The sequence below is a fragment of the Aquarana catesbeiana genome, linkage group LG01, assembly GCF_042186555.1.
Source record: "Aquarana catesbeiana isolate 2022-GZ linkage group LG01, ASM4218655v1, whole genome shotgun sequence".
NCBI lineage: Eukaryota > Metazoa > Chordata > Amphibia > Anura > Ranidae > Aquarana > Aquarana catesbeiana.
This window is the reverse complement of record NC_133324.1, coordinates 434502194-434516128: the sequence shown is the minus strand read 5'-3', so window position 1 is coordinate 434516128 and position 13935 is coordinate 434502194. Positions and strand designations below refer to the sequence as shown.

The 13935-nt window shown below is 45.2% G+C and overlaps 1 protein-coding gene across 1 annotated transcript in view; it reads left to right on the top strand.

The window, feature by feature from the left end:
• The window catches only part of ELAVL2 (ELAV like RNA binding protein 2), a gene marked incomplete in the record, with an annotated part of 337010 nt that overhangs the window by 256388 nt on the left and 66687 nt on the right, over positions 1-13935 (top strand). The window contains 1 exon segment of the mRNA XM_073635956.1: positions 2113-2266. Coding sequence (XP_073492057.1) covers positions 2113-2266 — 154 coding nt within the window.

Genomic DNA, 13935 nt, shown 5'->3' with positions numbered 1-13935 from the left:
GATCTATGCAGTCTTTTGTGTAGGGGGATGGAAATCAGTAGGAGGAGCCAGTGCGCATTTCAGGGGACACAGAGCAACACGCTCAGTGTTGCTACAACAATACAGTAATGATTCCCTAGTAACTGAGCATTGTTGCCAATGGGTTAGACAGGTATATACTCCTGTACTCTGACCTGAATATCTTCTTGGGGGTAACAGGTTAGCTTTATGCCATTATCAGGTTTAAAATCTATAAAGACACCAAAACCTATGCATTCCAGGTGTAAAATGGCAGCACTTATGCTGACCCATTGGGGGGGGTTAGACATATGAAGTGTAATGGAAACATTTCAAAGCAAGGTCTTAAAGTAGAATTTCAGCTGAACCACTTCCTGCCCGGCCTATAGCAGAATGACGGCCGGGCGGTGGTTCAGTTATCCTGACTGGGCTTTATATGACGTCCAGCAGGATAACAGCCGCCGCGCGCATCTTGCCGATCAGTGGTGCGGTGTGTCAGTCTGGCACTGCTACACCGATCTCTTACCACGTGATCAGCTGTGTCCAATCACGGCTGATCACGATGTTGACAGGAAGAGCCATTGATCAGCTTTTCCTCACTCGCGTCTGACAGACGAGAGTAGAGGAGAGCCGATCGGCGGCTCTCCTGACGGGTGGTCTGCGCTGATTGTTTATCAGCGCAGCCCCCCCTTTAGATGCCCGCAATAGACCATCAGGGAAGCCCCCAGCATGTGGATGGCCAGGTACATCCCCCATGACCATCCACATGTAAAAAATATGCCAATCAGTGCCCACAAATGGGCACTGGCACCTCTGTGGCAATTTACAAAACAGGGATGCCCAGCAGTGCCACCCATAAGTGCCCATCAATGCCGCCTACGAGTGCCACCCATCAGTGCCTGTCATTGAAGAAAACGTACTTATTTACAAAAAAGTAACAAAGAAAAACTTGTGGTTTTTTTTCAAAATTTTCGGTCTTTTTTTATTTGTTGCGCAAAAAAATAAAAATTGCAGAGTTGATCAAATACCACCAAAAGAAAGCTCTATTTGTGGGAACAAAATGATAAAAAAAAATTTGTTTGGGTACAGTGTCGCATGACCGCGCAATTGTCATTCAAATTGCGACAGCGCTGAAAGCTGAAAATTGACCTGGGGAGGAAGGGGGGTGTAAGTGTCTGGTATTGAAGTTAAACCTAACCAGTCAAAAAATGTCCCCTCCGTGTCTTTAACACCTATGTTGACAAACCTACGTAAAAAAGATTTACATACCTATTTTCAGTCTGGTCACGTGATCCAGCTCCCTTGTGTCCACCAACAGCAGCTGCTAGGGAAAGGAGGGAGTGTAGACATGGGAGCTCATGGGTGACATCACCACTCTAGGCATTCCCAGCTGTTGTCGAGCGCGCTCTCATCTTTTCTGCATACGCCGCTAGCCAATACTGGGGATCATTTGACCGGAGTGGGCTGAGAATACTTAAATCTGTTCCCGACCAGCCGCCGCAGTTATACTGTGGCAGGATGGCTCCCATGGGCGAGCCGTCGTAGCTGTGCGCCAGCCCTTTAAGACGCTATAGGAGGTGCGCCCGCATAATGTGCTCGGCGGGCGCGATGACTGCCAGGCACCCTTAATCGCTTGTGACGGATCGAGAATCGGGATCTGTGTGTGTAAACGCACAAATCCCGGTTCTCTCAGGGGAGAGAAGGCAGATCTTGTGTTTCTACTAAGTAGGCTTGTTTATAGCGCAAAAAATAAAAACTGCAGAGGTGGTCAAATGCCACCAAAAGAAAGCTCTTTTTGTGGGAAAAGGATGGAAATTTTGTTTGGGTACAGCGTCGCACGACAACACAATTGTCAGGCGCGGTGTTGTATTGCAAAAAACGGCCTGGTCAGGAAGGGAGTAAAATCTACCGGGGCTGAAGTAGTTAAGTTTCTACTTTCTACTTTTTTTTTTTTCCTATACAGGTTAATTAGCATAGGTTTTAGAAGGGGGTGAGGCTGGAATTCTACTTTAATCATTTGACCTTGCTAGGCCTAAAATATTCGAATTGTAGGCACATTCTGGATTTTAGCTCAAATTTAATCTTAGGCATTCTTTGTATGTATTTAAATTTTAGGTGTCCTATGCTCGCCCAAGTTCAGCTTCTATTCGGGATGCAAACCTGTATGTCAGTGGACTACCAAAAACAATGCCTCAAAAAGAATTGGAACAGATGTTTTCCCAATATGGCCGCATTATTACATCCCGTATTTTAGTTGACCAAGTAACTGGTAAGTGTTCTGTAGCTCTTATTTTTTTTTTTTCATAATTTTGCTTACAATTTTATCTTTAGAGTTGTGAAATGGTCTCCTGTCAAATACAGCAATCTTGCCTCCAGAACATATTAAAGGTGGTGATATGTGGGCCAGAAAATGCAATTTTCTGCTGGAATTGTTCATGAATATGCATGTACAAAAATAGAATGTTGAATATAGTCAGCTACTCTGAGTCATTTCCACCCTGAAGGTGCAGGTTTGGAAGCGGTTTCATGGTTTGTAATAAATTTACAGCTGCTATAATCTTCATTTCCAATGCTGCTTAGAAATGGTCCCACTGCTCCTTCTAAAATGCTAATAAACATCTTTTCTTTTATCAAAAGTGAAATTTTATGCAAAAATGCACAGCGGACTATTTAAGGTAAAGATTAGATGGCGCCCAAGCTGGTAATTGGTAGTAAGAAGGTTAGAGGCTACTTGATTAAACATTGGTTGTGTTAAGAATCGTGTAGGTCTTAAAGCTCTAATTTAGACCATTGTAAGTTGGCATATATTTACAGTGCAAAGTCTTGGGTGTAAAGGGAGATGCTTTCAAAATGCCATTAATGGTTTTTGAGGGATAAACTTGCTAGAAAGTGCCATTAACAGAAAAAAAAAAAAAAAATTGGTGTGACCACACTTTTAAAGCATCAGTTTTCCGAGGAATTTTTTCTTAGTTCCTGAAGGTGCTGTCATGATGGGTTTTTCAGAGCCTCTAACTGACCTTGGCTTTCTAAAAGTAATCTGACTGGTTTAATGCTGATAAGATCAGGGTTTTTAAGGGGCCAGCCATCATACCACCTCTTGCAGAATTTCTTGCTGATCGCTGATTTTGGAAGGGGTGTGTAATGGGGGGGGGGGGTCATGTTCATAGTATCATACTGCATAATGAGGTTGAGTAGTAATCCAGACACTTACCTGTATTTTATGATTAACAGCGAGGATGCCATCACTGTGCTACTCTGAACTATAAATAGGTGTACTAGGGTCCAGGGTGGATTTGATTTAAATCAAGTCAATTTAAATCACTAGTAAAAAGGCATGATTTAAATCTTCTTGATTTAAATCATAATTTTTAAAGAGCAACTGTCACCTCTGACCTGGTGGTGACTCCTGCTCTGACCGGCTGGTGGGGACTCCTGCTCTGACCGGCTGGTGGGGACTCCTGCTCTGACCGGCTGGTGACTCACTGATCGTCCCATTCACTTGGGACAGCTGGTGATGCAGGAGGGACGTGGCGGCAGCAGGTGAGTTGATGCCCACTAACGTGCACTGTCCTGATGGATCTGAAATGACAGGTGCTCTTTAAATTTAAGGACTTATTCTTGCTTGTTAGAATCTTTAATATTTGCAAACAAAATGAAAGTTTCCTATTTAGAATAATAAGCTGCCAGGTTAGTAAAACGGCGATATCAGAACCGATTAAATTTTACAGTATGCAGTGTACATAGATTTGCAAAACAAGTTTACCAAAAATGTAATATTGCAGAATATACATGCTACATAACTAAGCTCCCTTTCATGCTGAATAAACTAATTTATTAATGTATCTTAAATGGAAAACTATCTTTAGATACATTTTTATTCCAAAAGCATTATCAAAATAAATTTTGATAAAAATAAAAAAAAATCTGATTTTATTTTTAAAAATCATTTTTTTTTTTTTTTTTTTATATATCCACCCTACTGGGGTCCCACTGGAAATTACAGGCAGTGCTAAACATATTCTGATTTTCAAAGGGCAGGATTGGTGGTGTTGGTTCTCAACCAAGCCCATTTGGATCTTGCCCGGTTGAAAATTTATCAGACTTCTCTCCTAATAGGGTTAAGTTTTATTCCCTTTACACAACTGCTTCTGTTAAGCACTTGAGTTCAAACTACACATTGTCCATGTTTTTATGTATAAAGATCCCAGTCAAATCAAAACATCTGTTAGTGTCAGGATATGTACACATTAACACATCCTGTCCTGAGACAGCCCATTTGTTTAAATTGGCAGCCAGCAGACCAAAAATCAAGCATGCACATTTTTCTTTATCGTACATCACGGGACACAGAGCACCATAGTAATCACTATGTGGTATATAGGCACCTTCAGGTGATGGACACTGGTATACCCAATACAGGAAGTTCACTCCCTATATAACCCCTCCTCCTACCAGGAGTACCTCAGTTTTTTCGCCAGTGTCTAAGGTGTTGGTCACTAGTGAAGATGTGCTCTGAAGAGCGCCAAACTGGAGAGATCCTTGTTGGATTTAAACAGCCTCCATAGACTGGATCCATCCAAAGTGCCACTGCAGCCAAGGTGGATGGTACCCGGGCCTCTTATGTGAGGCACAAGGTTTTGCCTGTAATGCCTCTCCTTGCAGGGCTGGACCCTGGGACCCAGGGCTTTTTGGTCATGCCTACATTACTTAAAGTAAGGCAGTGGAACCCCAATAAAAAGGGGCCCGGTCCTTGAAGGTTTGCTGACGCAGCCCGCCGTGATAGGTGAAATTTGGATCTGTCTGTTACAGAAGATCCTGCAGCGAGGATATGGTAAGGGAAGAAGCCTAGGAACTGTAAAAAGTCCACCTATGTGTTTTTTTTTTTTTTTTTTCCAATGAGTAAAATGTTGTCATGCCGAAAAAGTCTCCACTAGAGGGAGTAAAATGCACATACCTTGATATGTTGCTTCTCAGTCAGCTCAGTGTCCAGCTTAAACGGCACGTGTGTGGTCTCAGCAGCCAGGGGTGTTGAGTTTCCAGCATGTTCTTCTCCCCCGTGGGGAAACTAAGGGGCTGGGAGGTACAACAGTATTGTACCCCCCCCCCCCTCTCGGGAGGTGCGGTGGCGGCTTCCCTGTGTTGTACAATGGGTACAATTATCTTAGTCTCTGCATACATAAAACGGAGTCAGTTGAAAAACGATTCAAGCTTGATTCCCCACAATAGCATAAAGCCCTTGTCTCTCCTCAGTCCTTCTCCATATTGTTTTTACAAGGACAGAGCCTCCCGTCCTACGGGTCTGCACTGGAAGACCCGAATGCCGGCCGTGTGTGCGCAAGATGGCTGTTAATTTGAAACGAGGGGGGCAGTTTAGTGGCGAGGGGGTGTGGCTTAGGCGCAGGCACTGGGGACGTGAGCAGAGCTCGCACCTGAGGCTTTTTAACAGACGCATCTCGTCCACAGAAGATCTCTCAGATGAAACTGAAGAGATGGAAGTCTGACACACAGGAGTGCTGCGACACATAAGGGATGCATGCAGGCATTTCCAGTACAGAAGATATATTTTTACTCAGCACCAAGCTGAACTCCATATAGCGGCATTGTATTGTTAGACTATTGCTCAGCAAATAGTGCATTTACTTAGTGCTTCTGTTTTTGTGCTTAACACTAGGACTTCCAAAAAAGACACCACAAAAAAGGTACTAAAAATTCCGCCCCAGGTGCTGAGGACTCCAGTTGTGCCTCCACACTGTCATCCTCTCCGGAAATACCATATATGGCAAGCCAGGGAGAGTAAATGGAACCAATTGGTGGTGCAGCTGCTTCTCACATCTCAGGCCCTGTATAAGTGACTGAAGATGAATTTTCCTCTGCCCTGCAGGGCCTAGAAAGAAGATTAGCCACTTTAATTGCATCCTCCATCCAAAAGGATAGGAAGCGTGTTAGACCCCACCTCAGACCGTTTTACAAAGGAACAGTGGGCACAGGATGAGGTTTTACCCTCAGACGATCAGGAGGAAAAACAAACCGATTACTACTCTGTGGAGGAAACCAGGCTAGATGAACCCTTTTCAGCCTCGCAATCTGAGAAATTGCCGGTACAATCTTAGCGGTGGTTCGTTCTACTTTCATATTACCCCTAAAGGAGCCTGCTGAAAGTTCGGTCTCTTTCTTGGCTTCCTTAAAACTTTCTCAACATTTGCATGCGTTTCCTGTCCATGCATTACTAGAAAAGCTTATTTATGCTGAATGGGATCACCCGGATAAGCATTTTCTTCCTCCAAAGAGATTCTCAGTTCTCTATCCCATGGAGGAGAAATTCACCAAAAAATGGAACGTACCAGCAGTTGACGCTGCGATTTCCAGTGTGAATAAAAGTCTAACTTGTCCTGTAGACTATGCACAAATGCTTATGGATCCAACAGATAAAAGGTTGGAATTCCTGTTAAAATCCTTTTTTTCCTTGGCAGGTGCCGTTAGTCTGCAGTTGCTGCAATAGGCATCCGTCAGTCCCTAAAGGACCAGTTTAGACAGGCCCTTAAGGAGGTCCCTGCACAACAAGCACGGGATTTGGCCGAACTAACAAAAGCTTTGTTTTGCCATAGACGCCATGAAAGACTCTATTCACCAGGCGTCCCGCCTCGCACTTGTGTTAGTACACATGCGTAGGATCCTGTGGTTAAAAAATTGGTCAGCCGAAGCACTTTGCAAAAGGCTCCTGACTGATTTTCTTTTTCATGGGGATCGGCTATTTGGGGATGATTTGGACAAATGCATCCAAATGATTTTTAGTGGGAAAAGTACTCTCTTGCCAGTCAAAAGAAAGTACAAAAGCCCTTCATTTAAGCGGACTCTTTCCCCTGTGCCATGGGCATCCGCCTCCTAGGCAGTGGTGACAGCCTCCGCCGTCAGACTCTAGAGTAAAAGCTCAGGGTCAGGCCCAGGCACAGAAGGCCTGGGGCCGGAAACCTGCAAAGCAGAATTCTAAAGCCTCATTATAAAGGGGAGCCCCCCCTCGCCAGAGTGGAGGTAGACTTCTGCAATACTCAGAAGTCTGGCAAGAGAAAATTCAGGACAGATGGGTCATCTCCACTATGCCTCTAGGGTACAAACTAGAATTTCGGGAGTTTCCATCGTCTCTTTTTCTGAGATCAAACGTTACCAAAGATCCAGGGAAAAGGCAATCTGTTTCAGGCACTAGACCGATTACTGGCTCAGGGGGTGATCATACAAATCCCCACAGAAGAGCAAGGTTTGGGGTTTTATTCAAACCTCTTTACGGTACTGAAACCGAATGCAGATGTAAGACCCATTTTAAATCTAAAGAATCTAAATCATTTCCTGAAAATCCGCTCCTTTCACATGGAGTTGATCAGGTCAGTGGTTTCTTTCCTACAAAGAGGAGAACTTCTGGCGTCTATCGACATCAGGGATGCATATTTGCATGTCCCTATATTTCCCGCTCACCAAAGGTTTCTGCGGTTCGAGGATGAACAGCAGCATTTTCAGTTTGTAGCCTTGCCTTTCGGGCTAGCTACAGCACCCCGGGTGTTCACAAAAGTGCTGGCCCCACCTCTAGCCAGGTTAAGGGCACAGGGCATAACAGTCTTGGCGTACCTAGATGATCTATTGCTAATAGACCAGTCGGTGGCTCGTTTGGAGCAAAGTGTAAGCATTACAACCAGTTACCTGGAAAGTCTAGGTTGGATTCTCAACCTAGAGAAGTCTTCCTTAAAACTGATAAAAAGGCTGGAGTACTTGGGCCCGATCATAGACACAGCCCAGAAAAAGGTGTTCTTGCCTCAGGCAAAAATCAACTCCATAGGAGAGCTGGTGCGGATGGTTAGGTCAAAAGAGGTTCCCTCCATTTGCCTTTGCATGAGGTTGTTAGGAAATATGGTGGCTTCATTTGAATCAGTTCCCTATGCCCAGTTCCATTCGAGACTGTTGCAAAACAGTGTCCTGTCCACTTGGAACAAAACGATTCAAGCTTTAGACTTGCCAGTGCGGCTGTCCCAAAACCTCATTTGGTGGTTACTAACCCAAAATCTGCAGAACAGTTATCTGGAAGGTGGTAACGACAGACGCCAAGTTTCAGGCTAGAGAGCAGTACTAGAGAAGACAACTGTCCAGGGACAGTGGTCAAGAACCGAAAAAGCCTTGCCCATCAACATGCTAGAGATTCGGGCAGTGCGTCTGGCTCTGAAGGCCTGGACTTTCAGGTTACGGGATTGTCCTGTCAGGATCCAATCCGACAATGCCACAGCTGTGGGCTTATATCAATCACCGGGGCATCAAGAGTGCCGCAGCGCAGACAGAGGTGAACCATATTCTAACTTGGGCAGAAAGGAATGTTCCATGCCTGTCGGCAGTCTAAATTCCGGGAGTAGAGAATTGGCAGGCGGACTACCTCGGTCGCCAGCAGTTATTCCCGGGGGACTTCACCCCAACATTTTTTGGGCTCTTTGCCAAAGATGGGGGACTCCGGATGTAGATCTTCTGGCGTCCTGATTCAACATGAAGTTAGTCAACTTTGTGTCCAGGACAAGGGATCCACTCGCATGTGGAACAGATGCGTTGGTGACCCTGTGGGATCAGTTCTCACTGATTTATGAATCCCCCCCCCTCCCCCCTATTCAGTTGCTGCCACAACTTCTTTGCAGGATCAAGCTGGAAAGAAAGCTGGTAATTCTGGTAGCCCCAGCGTGGCCCAGAAGGTCCTGGTATGCAGAAATCGTAAAGATGGCGGTGGAGGATCCATGGTCCCTTCCACTACGGCCAGACTACAGGAGCCGATATTCCATCTTACCTTCCGAACACTAAATTTAACGGCTTGGCTATTGAAACCAACATTCTGAAAAAAACGTGGGCTTTCCGGGTCAGTTATCTCTACCTTGATTAATGCAAGGAAGCCAGCTTCCAGGACTATATATTAGAGTCTGGAGGGCTTATGTTTCCTGGTGTGAATCCAAGGATTGGCACCCTCAGAGGTATATCATAGGCAAGAATTCTTGCCTTTCTACAATTAGGGGTAGAGATGAAATTGGCCTTGAATACTATTAAGGGCCAAGTCTCGGCTTTATCGATCTTATTTCAAAGACCACTTGTCACATTCTTTGGCCTGGGGTTTTAGTCAAGGGGTGATGCGGCTTAATCCGCCAGTTAAATCACCTTTGAACCCTTTTGACTTGAACTTAGTTTTGTCAGTGTTACAAAAACAGCCATTTGAATCAATACAACATATTCCCTTAGTCCTTCTGACAAGGAATTTAGTGTTCTTGGTTGCTAAATCCTCAGCAAGGAGGGTTTCAGAATTGGCTGCTCTTTTTTGTAAAGAGCCATACTTTATTATTCACGAGGACAGAGTGGTGTTGCGCCCTCGTCCAGGTTTTTTGCCAAAAGTGGTATCAGGTTTTCACCTGAACAAAGATATTGTCCTGCCATTGTTTTTTCCAAAACCATGTTCCAGGGAAGAGAAGTCACTACATTGTCTTGATGTGGTGAGAGCAGTCAGTCTATTTAAAGATCACTGCTCAGATCCGGAAGACTAATGTCTTATTTGTACTGCCAGAGGGTCCTAACAAAGGATAGGCAACGTCGAAATCCACTGTCACTAAGTGGATTCGGCAAGTTATAATTCAGACTTTTGATTTAAGGGGTAAGGTTCCACCTTTTCAAGTCAGAGCACACTCTACCAGGGCAGTTAGTGCTTCTTGGGTAGTGCGTCACCAAGCCTCCATGGCTCAGATCTGTAAGGCCGCAACTTGGTCTTCAGTACATACATTCACCAAGGTTTATCAGGTGGATGTAGGAAGGCATGAGGATATCGCCTTTGGGCGCAGTGTGCTGCAGGCAGCAATATAGGTCCTCAAGTCTGGGGGTGCCCTACGGGTTGTCTCCCTCCCCTCAAATAGCATTTCTATGGGACGTCCCACATAGTGATTACTATGGTGCTCTGTGTCCCGTGATGTACGATAAAGAAAATAGGATTTTTATAACAGCTTACCTTTAAAATGCTTTTCTTGGAGTACATCACGGGACACAGAGGTCCCGCCCCTCTTACTGGGGTTTAAGTATATTGCTTTGCTACAAAAACTGAGGTACTGCTAGTAGGAGGAGGGGTTATATAGGGAGTGAACTTCCTGTATTGGGTATACCAGTGTCCATCACCTGAAGGTGCCTATAGACCACATAGTGATTACTATGGTGCTCTGTGTCCAGTGATGTACCCCAAGAAAAGGATTTTACAGGTAAGTTGTTATAAAAATCCTATTTTTCTGATGCTGCACACATTACTGGTGATGCTTTGTAATGTACTGCAGAACGGGTATGTTTTGGGTTCCATTTAAATAAATGGCACTGCAATGCACAAACACTTTTGTGGGTGTTGTGGTGATGCACTATAACGCATGTGGGGCTGTGTCCTAAGACTTTTGCTTAGTTCATCATTGTCTGGTGCCTCCGGATCCCCATGCCTCTATCTTATCTTCTGCTATCAGGAGGCTGGCTATTTTTTTCAGATTGTTTAAGCCAAGCCTCTTGATAGGAAGCAGCATGTGCTTGGTGTTGCAGAGATTGGCCCGAAGCCTATTGGGATACGTGATGTCCGTATCCCAGGAGGCTTCTGGCAAAGGGAATACTTCATTACTGTTCTAAGTAAATTCTCACTATGGGTTTATCTCTCACCCACTTCCTCTATCCGTCAATCATATGTTTTCGTTCTGCCTGCACAGGACACCTTGTGTCTTGTTTCACTATGTCTCATTGATTAGGCTGGTTATGCCTAAAGCCTATGATTTTGAAGGGCCAGGTTTCCCCTTTCCTTTGAAGGCTCATTCATCTCATTGTCAGTGCCTCTTGAATTTTCAGCAGCAGCTTCTCAGATTACCATGGCCAAACCCTGGTTCTCTGTTCATACATTTGTGGATGTTCAGGCCTCTGCTGAATGCCAGCTTCAGCCATTGGCCCCTACTGCTGTCAATCACAGCCAGTGAACCAATGAGGAGAGGGGGTGGCGCCGAGCCACAGCTCAGTGTCTGAATGGACACATAGAGCAGCGACTCGGAAGCACACCTGCTTGGGTGCCCCAATTGCAAGCTGCTTCTCTGGGGGTCCTCGACAGGAGGGAGGGGCCCGAAGCATCGGCGGGGGACCCAAGAAGAGGAGGATCAGGGCTACTCTGCAAAGCTGCTGCACAGAGCAAGTATAAATGACATGATTGTTTTTTTTTTGTTTGTTTTTTTTTTTTGTTTTGTTTTTTCAAAGTTGCCTTTACCCACCCCTCAGTTGTATTGCTTGAGTAAGTTCCACAGTTTAAGACGTAAGATTTTTTTTTCTCAAAGCACGGCATATGACACAGATTTGCCCTCCCCTCTCTCCTGGCATTTTTCTCTTATGTAAACAAAAATTGTATATCTGCGCAAATGGTGAAAGATAATAAATTAATAAAAGTTAAAGTGATGATAAAATTCAAACAGCTGTGCACAATGTCCAGACATCTGAAATACATAAAAAAGCAGTGCAGCGCTAAATTCAAATATGTAAATACAAAACACATGCATAAATTCAATCAAAAAAGTTCATAAGTGAAAAAGTTCATATGTGAAATTCCATGTGGGTATCCAAAAGTAGTTTGCTATTGCAGATAGACGAACACTCAGGATGAGAAGTCCTTCCAACCATGAGAGAGATGAAGGTAAGAATGTGTCAATCAAAGTAAATGCAGCCGCACTTACCAGAGGATATGTGACCCCCTAATAAGAGTGGTCAATTGCGCTTAATTACAGTATCCAAGCCAAGGGATTAAGGTATCCCTTACATCCACACCAGTCATCGGATATGCGCCAAACAGTGACCAAGTCAGACCAGTAAGTGAACACTCCGAGCAATGACTCGCCCTCCGGAGTGGTCACAGATCACAAAGCAAAAAAAAAAAAAAAATCTTTTTCCATATTTAAATTAATTTTGTACATTGCATGTATATGGGTAGAAGAGAGAGCCGACAGTCAGCTGAGCGCCGGAGCGGACCTCATATAGGTACAATCGGACAGATTTTTTACAGAACACGGAGTAATAGAAGTGAGTTAACCACTTTAAGACCTAAAGGAGCTGATGTCCTGTACTGTACAAGTAAATGATTTTACAGGCAAGTCAAATATGTATTGTCCGTAGTGCACATTTTTTCATATTCCATTAACCCAGGCTTATGTTGCTGCCTACAAAGGATTGGACACTTAGCCAAACAACTGAAGACCACCCCACCACCCCCCACAGCCTGTAACTATATAACTCCAGATAGCTTGGTTTCGATTTGTGTTCTGTGGGAGGATGGGCATCTAAATCCTGAAAGTCCTGAGTCAGATGTTCCAGTTTATTTAAATTAAGTGATTTCACAAAGGCATACCTGACTGTGCCTAATTGAAAGTATCTTATTAATGTGCCAGCTCAGCACTGGTCTTACTGGCACATTTGTTTTGCCCAGCCCTGTCTGGAACCCCCCCCCAAAAAAAAAAAAAAAAAAAAAAAACACTTCCCTGTGCAGTGTGGGCTTTAATATAATTCCCTTCTAACTTTCCCTGGGTTCATGTATAGTGCTTGATTGTTACTGGTGCTGTTTTTCTAGCTTAATTTGCATTCTGTTCTTTTCTTTCCTGCGTACACTCTGGGAAGCACCCCTCTTTTGCTTCTCTGGTATCCATTTTGGGCCTCCTTCACATGGGACACAGTCACATTTGTGGGTCACAATCTGCTGCTTGTTGCAACGGTTGTTGTTTTGGCCCTGATTTAACGCCTGCATTGGCATGCAAGTATCCCATAAGTAAGTGTGACACATGGATGTGATGTAAAGACCTTTTGTTGCTGGATGCTTTCTTTCTCATTCGTTCATTGACTGACACAGCCTTCTTTATTCAGAACCATAGGGTTATATCACCCCCTACAGGAGTAGGACACTAGGCAGTAAAAAGACTTGGCTACGCCCATGAGCAGTCCCGGGTGTAAAATACCCCCCTCTCTGCTATAGGCCTTCAGTTTTTTCTGCCTAGTCAGGAGTAAGGACCTAGTTCCCTGCTGGATCTCTTGTCCTGGCAATTTTTATTTTTTATTTTCTTTTTTCCTGGATTTTGCCGGTGAGATCTACAATCAACTGCCAGGCTGGACATTTGATAGGGTGGTCACCCCAGTCTGGCCAGCGAGCGCGTGCAGACCGCAGCTACGCGCTAGGTCGGCCGCGACGTAGCCCAATTGGACGGGGCTGGCCCTGCGAGTTAAGAGTCTTGCGTGGTCGCGTACAACCGGATCTCGAGTCGCAGCGTCCCTCATGGCCAATAGTCCCCCCCCCCCCACTTCGGTGGCGAGGAGGTCCTGTCTGGAGCAGTGCCCGCTTGGTCCTGGTATGGTGAGTAAATGTCCCCCTTTCCCTCCTCGGGTCCGTCGGTCCTGCAGGTCCCCTCTGTCCCTGCACCCTCTTTGCCTGGCCCTGGAGGTCCCTTGGTAATGCCCCTTTCCCCTCCTTCCTCTATATGGGGTAGTGTTTATCTGTGGTGGGTCCTGGGGGACAGGGTTGAGTATGGGTGGGCTGGGGGTGCGCACCACGGGAGGAGGCACTGGGTCTGGTGCCCTGATCCTCTCTCTCTCATTCTCATCCTGGGAGGCTACAGGGTTCGCCTGCATCTGTGGTAGTCTCGTGTAGCACAGCCGGCGGACATTTTGCCGTAGCCGATGTACTTTTCCCTAGTGTCTGATAACTTCCTATGGTCAGCAGCAATGATATGGTGGATTTTGGCTCAGGCAATGGCGGCCATTACTGTGTAGCCCAGGACAGTGTTTTTTTGCAGGCGCAAGCTCCTCCTTTTAACCCGGTGCTGACTCCTGTTTTCTTTTCCCTTGGACACCACGTGTGTGCAGGTCTACATCTGAGGCAGCAAGCGCCTACACTGG